Below are 15,693 nucleotides of genomic sequence, written 5' to 3' on the forward strand. Positions count from 1 at the left end.
TTCCTTATTTCTTGCATTCTTTATTTTGAGAAAAATGGCTTGAACTCTGATTGTTTTTCATATATATAAAAAGAGAGTTATTGAATGGTAGTATGTCGAAGAACAATACATTTAAATATATCAAATATGCCAGCGTAGTCTGTCATGGATATAATTTTGTTTTATTAAGTGAAACATACTTAAGTGCAATTTTGAATGTGCTCTTGAACAGGGTACACCACTCCAATAACTAGATATAACATGTCTACTATATGTCTATTTATTTTAAATAGTCACCATACGGTCATTTGACTGCATTAATGAAAAACATCAGAATACACAGTAATGATCAAATATCATGTTAAATGTGACATCATCATGGAGAAGAAAAATGTACATTGGCTGACTGGGTGTTAGATCAACATGTGTTATGTTGAACCCTCGGACCAAACTGTTGCCTTCAGCCTTGGGCAACAGTTTAGTGATCTGGTTCAGCATAACACATGTTGACCGAAAATCCAGTCTACAAATGTTTTGTTATACCTCCTACTATTGATATCTAAGAAAACAAACTGTGACAGGTAAATATAAATGATAAGACCACATCATTTCAACAACTTTAAGTCTGAAATGAATCTTCAACAACAATGGGAATTTGTAATTTGTACTATTGCATAATGGCGGATTTTGTTGAATAACAGCGGTGAAGTAACAGTGAGTAGTGAGCCGTAACGTAAGCAGTCAACGTTGAGATGTTCACCAGTAACCATTGTTCACAATAGAAAAGTATAGAGAATAAACATTAAAGGTATAACAACATATTTTATTTCAGAAGTAATGAAAGAACCAACTTCCAGTAATATGATAAATATAAATTCTTTTATGAATTTTGATAATGCTACTCATATGATGGTCATTATTTAACCAGTAGGACCAACCCAAACTTTTCACATTAGATATAAACGCAGATGTCTATCCTATTTTTATCCTACCTAACAACTGATACTTACGGTTACAATAAAATCACCAGCCTATTGGCTGAAACCTCTGAGAAGGAGATAACAGTCAGTTACAATTTCTGTTGGAATAAATACCAACGGCTACTGATTAGGATTGACTATCAACTTATTAAGAAGGATTAATTTCTAAGTGTTTATGAAATAAATTTGTTAAATTTAGAATATACATTTAAATATTTTATCTGCAAATGCATCATTACTCCAGTTTTCTCCCACACTAAGACCCCTCGCGCACTTCCTCCGAGCCAACGAGAGTGATTAATATAAGTTGGAAAATTCGCAATTGTTGTAAAAAAAAGTTTATTATTATTATTACTATATATATACAGAAACTGACGAGCACAATCATATTTCAAAGCAATACTATGTGAGTGATAAAACCTCTTTACGTAAGATCACCTCTAAAATAGTTCAGTTTACCATAATTTAAAAAATATTAGCTCCTTCATGTGTTAAAATATAAACAAACAATGCACCAGATATATACTTCATTATGTTCTGATATGGTCAACAACAATGCATTATTATTGATTAAATCTACATGCTGTGCTTTCCATATCTCACATTCACCTTAAATGACTTAACTTAATGGTTTCATTGATTGTTTTTCATCAAGAGAAGTAATCCAAACTACATTTGAAACAAGTAGTTCTATAACAAATATTGAATTTTTACCTGTATTTTCTTTGTACTACAGATTTATACATGATGTCACTAATATTACTTGTATATACTTGCTCTGACTCATAATATTCTTTTGAGCGAAATCTGTAAAGAAAATTACAAGGTTTGACTAATGTTATTACAAATCTTTTTTTCTACACAGACAAGCAACTCCTGCTTATGGCGCATATCCAACCAAAGGTCCACTATAGAAGCTGAAGAGTTTTTAATCAGTATAGAACTGTACTTACTTACTGTTCTGTGGATGTGAAATGTTGAAAACTGTGGTCAGTGTTATGGAATGGAAACTGGAATGGATATCCAAACGATGAGAAATAATTACAGATCCATGATAACATTTGACAGAATCAAAATGTCCATTATTATGTCTTAGTATGAGTCATGATTGATAAAGAAAATTGTAATTCAACTGTTTTTACTTCAACTTTCCTGTATACAAAATTCCACGTACCTAAGTAATGGTGATTTTGTTACAAAGTGGTTGGAGTTTTACAAATAGACAAGATGACAAGAAGGCTATAGCTGTCTGTTTACCTGTACACTCACTGTCTGAGACAAGATGACAAGAAGGCTACAGCTGTCTGTTTACCTGTACACTCACTGTCTGAGACAAGATGACAAGAAGGCTACAGTTGTCTGTTTACCTGTACACTCACTGTCTGGGACAAGATGACAAGAAGGCTACAGTTGTCTGTTTACCTGTACACTCACTGTGTCTGTGATATTTTATATCGTACCTACATTAAAGAGAGACTTATTGCACATTTTCATTGTTTACAGCAGATCTTGTTATTTCAAAACATATTTACCAAAAAAAAAACAGAAAAAATATATTTACATTGTTGTACGTAAAAGATTAATATATATATATATATATATGTATGTATTTAGTGATGTTCTTGCCCGGTATTTTAAAACTGAAATCCTGTGTGATGCCGTTTAAATCAAGAAGTTAGACATGTGAATCCTTTTTATATTTTTATTACAGTCGTTTTCTTTGTATTTAACATTGTGTTGAAATGCACGGAATGCCATGTATAACATTTACGTGCAATTTTATCCACTATAATGTAATAAACATACATCATAATTCTTGTTTCATTTCATTGTATTTGCAGTTGATACTTTTATTAAAAATCAAAATGATAATGGAAATGATAAATCCTTCAGTTTCTGTACATCTCTTTCAGTTCTTTATGGTTTTCATCTATCATCATTATTTTTGTCCATGTGAAGGAAGGAAATTTGATCGTATGAAAGTTTTATTTCACAATTATCAAATGTTTGAATTTGCATATAAGTTATCCAAGTTTGATACTAATTTTTCATAGGTAACTTTATCTGAAGGATGATTGATGGACAATCATAAATGTAATTATACATGTATTTATTCAAACCTGTTTTCTGGAACAAGAACGATCATTAAAACGATACAATATTTTTTTATTAATGTGTTTGACTTATTCATATAGGTTCAAACATAAAAGGAATTAATTATTTCCAGCATCAACTCAGCCTGACATTATCGGATTACAAGATAAATAAAATGTCAACAGCAAAGTAGACACTAAATAGAGAAAGGTTGTCACAGAGGTACAGAATATTGATGTATTGTCATGACAGAGGTATAGAATATTGATGTATTGTCGTGACAGAGGTATAGAATATTGATGTATTGTCGTGACAGAGGTATAGAATATTGATGTATTGTCGTGACAGAGGTATAGAATATTGATGTATTGTCGTGACAGAGGTATAGAATATTGATGTATTGTCGTGACAGAGGTATAGAATATTGATGTATTGTCGTCACAGCGGTATAGAATATTGATGTATTTCAAACTGTTTACCCACCTATTATTCAGACAGGTGGGAGGCATCACATCCTGAGACATTGCAATTAATACTTGCAAAAATACGAACCAACAAAAGTTTTCATGGATGTTTGTTGACAAGAAAAAGTATATTAAGAAATGATGACACTGTTGTATCAAAATAACAAGTTTTTGTGGGTTTTGTTTTGTCATTCAATACCAAAAACACTTTGTTTTTCAATGCTTGAATTGATGGAAACACTTTCATTCTTGTTTAATTTTTTAATGAAAGGCCACAGCAGGTGTGGATTTAAAACAAAGCTTGATCCTAAGGTCACCAGGTGCAACTTCTACTGTAATATAATTTCACAGCTAACTCTAACTTACAAGCTGTGAAAAAAACCCAATAAGGATCATAATTTAGAAAACATTAGGAAATGTCTTGTTTTCCATTTAGATCAGCAATCTGGTCCAAGCAGCAAAACTTCACCCCCTCCCCCAGGGGAAATGTGTGACCCTGGGCTCATGAAATTCATAATTTTGAAAAGCCCCATAAGAACATTTCTTTCCCCTTTTCTGCAAAATTTGATCCCTTTTGGCCCCACATTTCAGGCCCATGAGGAGTGGGGACCATATAATTCACAATATTGGTTCACCTTTCGACATTGAAAGTTTCTGCAAAATTTCATTACAAGAAAACCAATGGGACTGCATCACTCTTCTGGTGTATATCAACACATACACCATTGGCATTTAAAGTGGGAACATCCAATCAACTTTAACCAATTTCCACAACAAACAGCTTCTAATTCTCAACTCGAAACAGTTACAGATATGACCTGGATTATAGGTACCTGGGTATATGTCCTTTCGGTTTTCCCAAATTGTGTCTGGCTTTTACCTTGAAACACCTTTCCACCAAATGGCATACTTCTGGGCACTTTGGTTAGTCAGAAAAAGTTGTTTTAAGGTTTTAATAAATTTGAACCTTGAGACCTTGAATATTTTCACAAATGTTGTCAAGCTTTATACTAGGAATTTGGCCCATGTGACCTTCAATATGGGTCAAGGTCATATCATTTTGTAAACTTTGCCTGGCTTAGTCCTAGGCATTTATGAGCAAAATACCATACTTCTGCTCCTGTTGGTTATTCAGAAGGTATTTAAAAATTTCAACAAATTTGACACCTGTGACCTAGAATAAGGGTCAGGGTCATTTCTTTTCATAAACATTATCGGGCTACATTCCAGCAACCCACCAGCCGAATACCATGACATTTGGTCAGATGGTTATTGAGAAGTCTTTTGAAAAGAAATATTGATGCCAGACAATCGACACACCACATAAGCTCATTTGGCTCTTTGGGCCAGGTGAGCTAACAATCCGTTTATCAGTTTTGGAGAAGCCAATCATGTAAATTGTTTACAAATGTACTACAGATGTCAGTGAGCGCAATAGATCACTTTGAGACTTTATCTTAGATGACCTAAAAACTACAAAATTTGGGTCATTATATATAAACAGCAACACATCAAATAATTGTTTCATTATAATCTATTAGTATCAAATACGGCATGTTTCACATATAAATCTTATTTGTTGATTAAAATATAATATAATCTTTATATTTACACTTTTTAAATCTGGAAGGCATACATGAAGTGGGCCACAAAAGAGAGAAACAAAAAACGTATTTATGGGAATTGTATCTTAAATCACACGAAATTAAATCACATTAACTAATTAAATCTGAGGTTTATTCAAAGAAATTTCTGTTACAATGCAATATGACATACATCACTATAGTACACTACATCTTTTACAGCATACATTGAAATATGCATCATTTTGTCAGTTTTTGGCTCTTTGAATTTTTGTTTAAAAAATTGTGAATCATGGTTTGACTTGTATTTATCTTTCATGCTACGTCTTGAGTATAACAACTGTAACCAAATCACCTTAGTTCTGACATTTTAAAACTGTGAATGTTTATAAACAAACTTTAAGTATTTAAAATCACAAAAATATAATTCATCATTGCTGTAAAATGGAGATGAGAACAGATTCATATATATCTTTGTGTTAATAGAGAGATCGAGAACCATGCAGGATAAATCATGTACAAAATCAAAACATCAATTCTGCAGTTGCGTTAATTCAGCAGCATTGCGTGTCACATGGAATGTACATTCCTCGATCGTGACTCATTACTGCAAATGTTTCATCTGGTTTTGTATCTTCTCTGTATCCAGTGTCAGTTAATGTACAGGATCAATAAATCAAACAGAACACTGGAATTATTTATCAATTTATATTTCAATAAAAAACATAGCACTGTCATTCCTGAAACAGAAGAGAGATTCTATGAACCAATGGTAAAATTACACATAAGTTAAAATGATAATTATGAGAAATTTGTGCAAGTGCTTTTTTTATGTACAGTTTGTGGTCTAAATAAAGTTGACACCATATCACTGTGGAAAACATTTTCCAGATACTATCATAACTGAATAGTTTAAATAAAACTAAACTGAATATTCTTAAACTTATAACAAACATTCAGATCTACAACAAAATCAGTACATTTAAAAATATCTGTGGAATGTTTATGTGTATGGACGGAATAAAGATTTACAATGGTTTAACAATCACAACAACCATTTATAAATATTATCAAATAGATCATTTGACCTCTAAGCTCTATAAAGATAAGAAAAAAAAATTCCTTACTCTTTTATCTATGTATGACATTGTTTGTATGTACAATCACCTGGTAACATTCTCATTACTTTCTATAATGAACAAAATCTATATCTTTTTTCAGAAATCTTTGTGACATACAGATCTCAATATTTCTCTACTGAAATACAATTTCAAATATTTTATATAGAATTAGTTTTACGATAAAAATTAGTGTTGATTTTTGTTAGATCCTGCAATAGTAACAGGTACTCAACACTGAGTGATCTTGAGCCCAATACAGATGACTTCCAATGTAAACCACTGGGAATTTTATACAGTAAACTGTGGATTCAATAAATATTAACTTATAAGTTTCAAATTTTTTGGTCATTTTTCGGAGCTTGGCTCGTCTTTAGACTGATACAGGTATTCAGATTCCGCAAATTCAATATCCAGAATACAAAACAGTGCTCAATCAAGTTTGAATATACATCACAAAATACTAAATACATTGCATATACATTCTTAGTATGTTGAAAATGACTAGGATGATGTGGCTTGTAGGAAAAGATTGTACTGTTTGAACACCAACATCTTCAACATCTTCAATACTGTGCTCCACACGTAACATGCTCATCCATTCAAGTATAGACTACAGTCTGAACTGCTATAAAAACAATACGATTATTTTGTCCACAAATTTGATATGGTATGGTCACAAATAATGGCAGTGTGCATTATTCTAAAGGCCACTGAAGTCGTTTAAATAAGAGTCACCGATATACTTTGTGTCTGTCACAAAGTTCAGATCAGATGACAAATAGTCTCTAAACAGTCAGTTATGTCACACTCGTAAACTAGCTCGTGCCTTCTCCAGGATTTCTTTCCTTATCTTTGGATAGTTTGGATGGCCATCTAACACCTGTACAATAGAAACAACATTAAAGACCAATGAATAAGGATACACATTATTCTCAAGTAACACATTATGTGAAATATTGAATGTTATTTGTAATATATGAAGTGCTTTAAGATATTAAAACCAAAATGAATTTTGCTTACAGTGAAAAAACTATTTGCCAACACTGACATACAAAAACAAACTTTGTATTCAGCAAAAAGCAATTTGCATATTTTAGAACTGCACACAGGTCTTCTATATCAATATGCTGTTAGTATTATTACAATAAATACATTTATATAAATCTTTCTCAAGACTACCTTCCATTCCTTATTCCAGGATACAACAAAGTGACTATCTTAAGCTATTGGTGTTATTCATGAGAAGGGACTGTTTCTTTCAAGACAGTTTGTATCTACATACATAACAAGAGACCTATAGGCCTAAACAGTCACTTGAGTTGGATTTTTGTTTTTAAAAATTGACAAGCACAAACATAAAAAAAAACTTCCTTATCCGATATTTGTTAAATAGATTATACAGCCTGCATAGTATTGATTGTAACAAATGTGGAGATAAAAGACATCGCAGGACCCTGAACTGAAGTTTTCAAAACATTGAAACTCCTTGAGAAGGAAATTCCAACCTGTTTTGTAATTCCAACTGAGAATGAATACAAATATCTAACCCCTGTGACCTTGAAAGTGGGTCAATGTCACTAATTTTTACAGCTTGGTAGTCCTTCATCCAAGCATATTACAGTCCCAATATTAGAACTCTGGGTCTTCAAGTTATAAAGACAAAGTCAAAAATGTAAATTGATTATGACACACAATGCACAACGATAGACGAAAGGTGATCCCAATAGATCACATTAGACTTTGTCTCAGGTGACCTAATAATGGGTATATGTTTAGTTCTGCTGACCATCAGATATTGACTGAATAACTGCAATATATAACCACACTTTAGACTTTGTCTCAGGTGACCTAATAATGGGTATATGTTTAGTTCTGCTGACCATCAGACATAGACTGAATAACTGCAATATATAACCACACTTTAGACTTTGTCTCAGGTGACCTAATAATGGGTATATGTTTAGTTCTGCTGACCATCAGACATAGACTGAATAACTGCAATATATGACCACACTTTAGACTTCGTCTCAGGTGACCTAATAATGGGTATATGTTTAGTTCTGCTGACCATCAGACATAGACTGAATAACTGCAATATATAACCACACTTTAGACTTCGTCTCAGGTGACCTCATAATGGGTATATGTTTAGTTCTGCTGACCATCAGACATAGACTGAATAACTGCAATATATAACCAAACATATTCTTTGAAATGATCACAGACAAACTTACATAATGGCAAATGTCAACAGCATCCACAAATCTTTTGGCTTTCATGTAATTAAAAGCAAGCTTGAAACCTGAAACACAAAGGTTATACAGTATGTTATTAACTATCATGTACAATAAATTATCTGTTTGTAATGCTGTTAAAAGAGTTTTCCAACAGTACAATATTTGATGTCAGAAGTCATGCCAATGGATAGGTGTAAAGGCCAGATGTAGAGAATAGAAAACATTAACAACAATTTAGTAAAACAGAAGGAAAGGCGTACAAAGTTACTGACTTACCAATGACAGGGTTGTTTTTGTTGCCGTATTTCCAAGCCAATTCATAATTAGAAGATGCGTCTTTGTATGACTGTTCCTTTTCCATGATGTAGCCCATATACTCGTGTGCCTTACAGCAGGACTGAAAAACATACATATTGACTGTAATAATACTTAACATATGTCCATATAAGCATTTAATACCGCACAACTTTGTCAGGTCTGGCCTGGTGAGCTAATAAAATGGTTTATTTTCAGCATTTAAAGTCACATAACTCTTGCAAATATTGACAGATTTTATTGGTTACGAGAACCATGCAAGGTCTCATGAATATAATGCCACATATCAAATTTGGTAGGAATTCAACAACAAATACACAAGTTATTGTGCAGAAAGCAAAAATGGACAGACGGACGAACAAACTGACTGACGGACAAGCTGATTACTATAGGGCGCCAACATCTCGATGCGGGGTCCTAACGATGTAAAGCACTGTACTCGTCTTAATTATCATCAATAAAGTTTGCATGCATATTCCTTGTCTTAATAAAGCAGTTATTTACTTATGCATTTTGTGACATTTCCTTCAATATAAACTGCATTTAAGCTGTTTGTATACATACAACATCACTAATGTATAGACAAAATTATTTCTTAACTCATCACTTTTTACATATATAATTTATATGCAAAATAAGGGGCTACCTTATTGTGTGATATACATCTCTTCAGCAGATCAGTAGCCATGTCATATTTTGCAGACTGGAAGGAAAAAATCAAAAGTAAACATGTATAATAATAGAAATATCACTTTTTAAAGTTTAAAGATGTCGCACTTAGGTATCTTATATTTGTGTTTTCAGTCTAATTTTCTCGTTTTAGTTTTTACATTGGGAACATATTCTCAGGAGTTTTGAATCATTTGGTGGGATTTCAAGTAGAAAACCATTACATTGGTTTGTAGATGGGTGGGGTAGTCATGTCCAGAATATAAACAACGTTGACAGTCTTTGCCAATTCAACACATATTCGATTACAATTGGTCAGACATCATTTGAAATTTTGATAAAAAATGCTCCAGATCAAATACAAAAGTATTTACAGTACATTACCTGTATATAGATATCAGCAAGCAATAACCAGCTCTTCTCAAGATCTTCTGCATCCTGAAAAATAAAATAGTGTTGTCCTCATTTAGTAGTCACTGAAATATTATTTAGTAATTTCATTAAATAGTGTATTTTTTTGGGATATAAGCCCCACAGACGAAAGTCCTGAAGATACTATTGTGATTCATATTAAAAGTTTTGATTAATTAAATCCATGAGAATGTTAATTTTATTTCAATCTTCGAATTATCCTGTATGCAATCATATTAAATGTCTCCATCAACAATAGCTTAATGTATTTTTTATTTCGTGAGCCAAAAATAAAGAGAACTAGCCTGCATTGTCCAGTTATTTTTTGTGATGCGTTTGAGTTGGTTTCTGGCACGAGGAGTCTGCTTCAGTACCATGTAGGCAGCGGCCATACCATACAGAGCACCAACATGGTCTCGCTATAAAATAATTACAGTAATATAATTGGGTTATTTTACCTCAAACTTGCATGAAATACAAGTAAAGATATAGTCCATATACATAATTGAGAAATTCTATATTACAATTGATTGTTTTAGTGTGAAGCCAAACAAGAAATACTTATGATTTATTGTATCAAAATGAATACAAATAGGGACATGGCAATGAGGAAAAATGTCAAGAGGGAAAGAGTATTATGAGTTTAATTGATGAATTAAAGCCTATCATGTTTTCGAGAGACGGGTGGAAAGAAAAGAAATCACAGGGCAAGATTAAAATGCTGAAAAGAATAGAGGAATATAACTTTTTGAAAAATTGTTGAATCAAAATGCTGTACAACAGAACATAATCTCATGTCATGGTTTTCAAGCCGAATAAGTTTAAAAGAAATTAGTTAAAAAATGAGGAAGAAGATACCTGGAAAAGATGGAAATGTTGAAAAATACAAAGAGCAATAACTTTTCCCCAAAATCACGATGCCATTAAGGAAAAATGAAGTTTCATGTAATAGTTATAAAGCCTACCAAGTTTCAGAGAAATTGGTGAAAAACTGCAGAAGGAAATCTGTGCACAAAAAAGAAAACACTTAAAAAAGCGCGCAATAACTCCTTCAAGAAAGAAAACACAACCTCATGCCATGGTAATTAAGCCTTTTATGTTTAAGAGAAATTGGTTACGAACAGGGGTAGAAGATCTAAGGACAAGACTAACAATACAAAAACACAACAAGAGTCAGAATCTCTTCCAAACATAATTGAATGGAACTGCCATTCTAGAAAAGACAACAAGCCATTTTGATTAAGCACACAAAGTTTGACAGAAATCAGTTGAAAACCAAGAAAGAAGATCTCTAGACATGGTTAACATTACAAAAACGATGAGGGGCAGTTACTCAACGAAATACAGTCGATTATGAATATCAATTCTGAAAAAGATCGGTTGAAAACTGTGGGAGCAGATCTCAGCACAAATAACTGTGTAGGCTATGGTAAAAACCAAAAAGGAAAAAAACCTCTCTGTGCCCCTCATCTTGTCTCCTCCTTATTCAAACTTGATACTTAGTAAGTGGATTCTTCTAGTCATGTAAAGGGATAACATAGTGATACATTACATTGCTGTGGTTGTCTGTGTCTTACCTCATTTGTGGAGATCTCCAGGAAAGCATTCAGGGCTTTTTCTACATTGGCCTTTTGTTTGGTGGCAATCAGTGTCATGTTCTCCAGGAGTTTGGGACGAATGTCTCCGGGCTTAGGTTTTAATTCCTGTAGAGATGTAATTTTATTTCTAGAAACTTGATTATGTTTGACTTTCTGTGTTATCTGTGTAATCTAATATCTAAACCAGCTACTGCTTCTATTAAAGGAAAATGTATCTAGTGTTCACACAAACTGATTGATATTGGTCTTTAACTAAAAGTTCTGATGTTTTATTAACAATATTAATATTTACAATAATAGCTCTTTTGTCTTTCCATAAAAAACCTACAAAAACTATGCATATTTTGACATCAGCTTTGCTGTAACAAACAGAATGAAAAATCAGTTGTTCATTTTTTCTAATCTGTATTTACCTTGAGGAGTTTCTCTGCTGTACGTACTGCCATTTGTTCACTGTCAGCTTTGTCATTAGACCTTGGTAGAAATAACACTCTTAAGTTAGATAATGTTATCACAGCTTAAGTATCTAGAGCAGTATGTTATGCAATTAATTCTCTTCACTGATCAATCCATGTGTATCAGTTTCTTATTGAAGTAAATTTCTTATCACTTCCTGTATGTCAGTTTCACAGACAGCTGGAGCTTATTGATCTCAGCAGTATAACAAATACCTTAGTGAACTTTCCCTTTGTAAATTTTACTCTGTATGTTCTCTATAACACAAATGAATTAGACCCAGCTACCTTATACATGGTCACCACCAGTGATTACTAACCCTGCAGAGTCACCTTCCATGGTTTCAAACACCTCTCCACCAACTGTATCATTGTCTGGATTCAAGCAGATCTCTATCATGTTGTACATAGAGAGATTTCCCCAATCTGAGTCCTTCCTTGATTTATTGAAGTATTTGAGGGCTGCAGTGGGGTTTCCTGTATACCTATATATAGAGTGTAATATTTAAACATCAGTTTAACAATGTATCAGTAGTGTATTATCATGTACAGGTTATATAGTACATGAGAGGGAGATAAGGTGTCAACTCATTTATACAACAATCCAACGTAAAACATCTCCAGTTGGAGAAATTTCCAGAGATCCTGCTAGGTTGATATGTGTGTCGTGCTTCAGGAAGATACCAAGAGGTATACAGAGGTCTCTTAAAAAAGTAGTAAACAAATAAAAAACGGGCACCAACTCCTAAAGCCAGGCAGGCCAATAGTGTATTTCACTTTCTTCTACAACTTGTTGCCTAAGTTGGTGCTCTTCTTTTATTTGATTTCTACAACAAAACAACAAACATTATCATGGTAGCATTATTGCTGCATATTGTGTTTAACAGCCTGTAATACCAGGTATATAGAGACTCTGAGAGATAACACAACTAACAAGGTCTAAAGTATTTCTAGCCATTTGTATGTTTTAACAATCATGTGTTTAACAGCCTGTAATACCAGGTATATAGAGACTCGGAGAGATAACACAACTAACAAGGTCTAAAGTATTTCTAGCCATTTGTATGTTTTAACAATCATGTGTGAAAATGTGACGTGTTGGTGAACTATCAACATTATCAGGGGTCTTTAAAGGAATGTTAATTATTCATTAAACATTCTTTTGTTCTGATAGAATTAATGAGAACTTCTCATTTCTACATGGATTGCAGTGATTGAAGGCTAACACATGAAACACAAGTCTAGTAATATAGAGCTGTCTGTAAGAGGTAAACTCCTTATAAACTGACCATTCATACAGTCCTTTACAATAGTTATAACCAGCATCCATAGTGGCTCTAGCCGATGCGTTCTCAGCCTGCTCTAGAAACTTTGGTACCTCATCTAATTTACCATTTCTTCTCATCAGGTCAATTTGTCTGGAAAGTGCTTCATAGTGGTCTGTAAATATACACAATATTTTCAATCATCTACCTGTACATATGTCCGAAAGAAGATATGTACAGAGAACACTGGAAATATCAGAACAAACTCCTCAAAATATGACTAGTGAAATTTGACACATTTGTGTCTTCACTGCTATTTAGTTATGCACTTACAAACACAGCATTGGCTTTATCTGCCAGCTGCTGAAACATCTGTACAGTAAGAATAATGTTTATATATCCATCATAATAAAATCTGTTTATATACCCTCCTAACAGATAACAAACCAATGCTGTCATCTTTCCCCATTTCAATGAAAATTCAATTTTCACATCTATATAAGGAATGTAACTTAGACCGTTTCTAAAGACAAGACATCAGAATTTATAGTGTGACGTCAGGTCATAATAAATAGATTATGTGTAATAAAGAATAGCTACCCTGACTAGAGGCATACCTGGCTTGTGTGTAATAAAGAATAGCTACCCTGACTAGAAGCATACCTGGCTTGTGTGTAATAAAGAATAGCTACCCTGACTAGAGGTATACCTGGCTTGTGTGTAATAAAGAATAGCTACCCTGACTAGAAGCATACCTGGCTTGTGTGTAATAAAGAATAGCTACCCTGACTAGAGGCATACCTGGCTTAAGTGTGAGAAGTTGCTGGAAATGGTACATGGCTGAGTCATATTCATTCTTCCTAAACATCAGGTCAGCCAGCATCTGTTCGGACAAAAATCACCTTATAACAGAATTTGTCATCATAGCAATCTCTTTTTTTTTTTTTTAAACAAAGGCTTTCCAGATATCAATATACTTAATTCTACATTATAACCACCCTTTAACCCAGTGATAATGTGGATTGACACATAAGTTCACAAGAAAATGGTATAAGGTTGACCAACATCACGTCAATACTTTGCATGTTGTACTCTTTGTAGCTTTACTTTAATCATTCTGATGATTTTGATTACCAGGAAGCTCTCCTGGTAAATAGATATACAAGGAAAAAACCTTTATAATTTGATTAGACAGACACAATAATATTTTGAAATGATGTCTGAAATATGACTATTTAATAGTCAGCAGATTGTTTCTGTTGCAGGTTAGGACCTTATGAATACCTTACAATAAATGGACTTGCAAGAAAAGTCCCCTATTTTACATTACCGGTATTTCCTGAACTACCAACAGTGAATATTCCTGAAATTTTGGAATTATGAAATAAAAGCATTCTCAAATCTTAAGCCTCTTACTCCATCCACAGGGCCCTTCACTCCTCAAAAGTGTGGCAGGGAATATTATAAAGAAAATCGTTCATACAGATAAGTCTTTAATCATGATTATACACCTCAGGTAAAGGACTATATAAAACATGAAAAGACATGAGTTGCTTTTGCGTAAGCAATTGAAATGTCTGGACCGCTTGTGTCTGCAGGAAAAACGCCAGGTAAAGATCGGGACCGAGGCTGTAGTGCGGAATATTTGGCATGTGCAGATTGAGGAGTCCAGTACTTGTTCGAAACTAACTTGCTGATTATCATTATTTTTCAGAATTTCAGCATAAAGCAGGATCATCTGAACCATATAAACCAGGTTACATGAAAGCATGATGTGTGAAAACTGTAATCGTTCTGACATGATTGGTTATATTCTTCGACAAGCATACATCCTTACTATTGTTGCTGCATCATTTTCTTTTTCGTTTTTGAGGAGTGTCATGAGTTGATGTTGGCATGAGTCAAGGTCTTCTGTGGTTAAGTAAAGTCCAGCTACATCCAGCATCACCTACAATGAATCAACCTTTAGCTGAACAACACATCTTCAGGAAAATCACAGCATATGTGACCTTTATCCCATTATTTATAATCATACTTTACTTAATGATTATATTCCTCTGCTGTCTTTGTCTCAAGAATTGCATACTTATCCACTGTTTTCATCAAAATCCAATCAAATAAAAATTTTAACTGTGTATTATGGTTAATGTACATTGTTCAGTAATGTTATTTCATATTGCAATTTCAGTGCTGAAAGTGTTACACTAAAATATAAATGCACTAAATGTAGTTCCTATACCTTATAGCTATTATTAAGGTAACACAAATTAATCATTGCTTATAAATATTGAAAAGGATAATACTAGCTTTTGACTTCAATAAATCAAAATATATTACATATATATGCAATACTATAGTTTTCCATCTCTGGCACGTTTGAGACACATTAAAACAAAAATGCTGGTGAAGAATGGAATTCAGCAACTTCAAACAACTCCTATCATGTGGGTTAATACAGTGTAATTTTATAAGAATACCATGGTACTTACACAATGACAAAACAGTGTGTCAGCAGTATTCAA

The 15,693-nt window shown here is 33.1% G+C and overlaps 1 protein-coding gene across 1 annotated transcript in view; it reads right to left on the bottom strand.

Annotated features, from left to right (window-relative positions):
* Positions 1-6,090: 6,090 nt before the first annotated feature.
* Positions 6,091-15,693, bottom strand: part of LOC132556771 (tetratricopeptide repeat protein 21B-like) — a 33,142-nt gene continuing 23,539 nt past the window's right edge. Inside the window, exons 27-38 of the mRNA XM_060221213.1 lie at positions 15,009-15,119; positions 13,973-14,054; positions 13,196-13,346; positions 12,227-12,391; positions 11,865-11,925; positions 11,431-11,556; positions 10,159-10,272; positions 9,827-9,880; positions 9,420-9,476; positions 8,735-8,855; positions 8,456-8,523; positions 6,091-7,101 (exon numbers count right to left, since the gene is read on the bottom strand). Coding sequence (XP_060077196.1) covers positions 7,024-7,101; positions 8,456-8,523; positions 8,735-8,855; positions 9,420-9,476; positions 9,827-9,880; positions 10,159-10,272; positions 11,431-11,556; positions 11,865-11,925; positions 12,227-12,391; positions 13,196-13,346; positions 13,973-14,054; positions 15,009-15,119 — 1,188 coding nt within the window. The 3' untranslated portion in view covers positions 6,091-7,023. The remainder of the gene's footprint in view (positions 7,102-8,455; positions 8,524-8,734; positions 8,856-9,419; positions 9,477-9,826; positions 9,881-10,158; positions 10,273-11,430; positions 11,557-11,864; positions 11,926-12,226; positions 12,392-13,195; positions 13,347-13,972; positions 14,055-15,008; positions 15,120-15,693) is intronic.

The sequence above is a fragment of the Ylistrum balloti genome, unplaced genomic scaffold (genome assembly GCF_031769215.1).
Source record: "Ylistrum balloti isolate Yb309-2 unplaced genomic scaffold, AGI_CSIRO_Ybal_v1 Utg370590, whole genome shotgun sequence".
In the NCBI taxonomy this organism is placed as follows: Eukaryota; Metazoa; Mollusca; class Bivalvia; order Pectinida; family Pectinidae; genus Ylistrum; species Ylistrum balloti.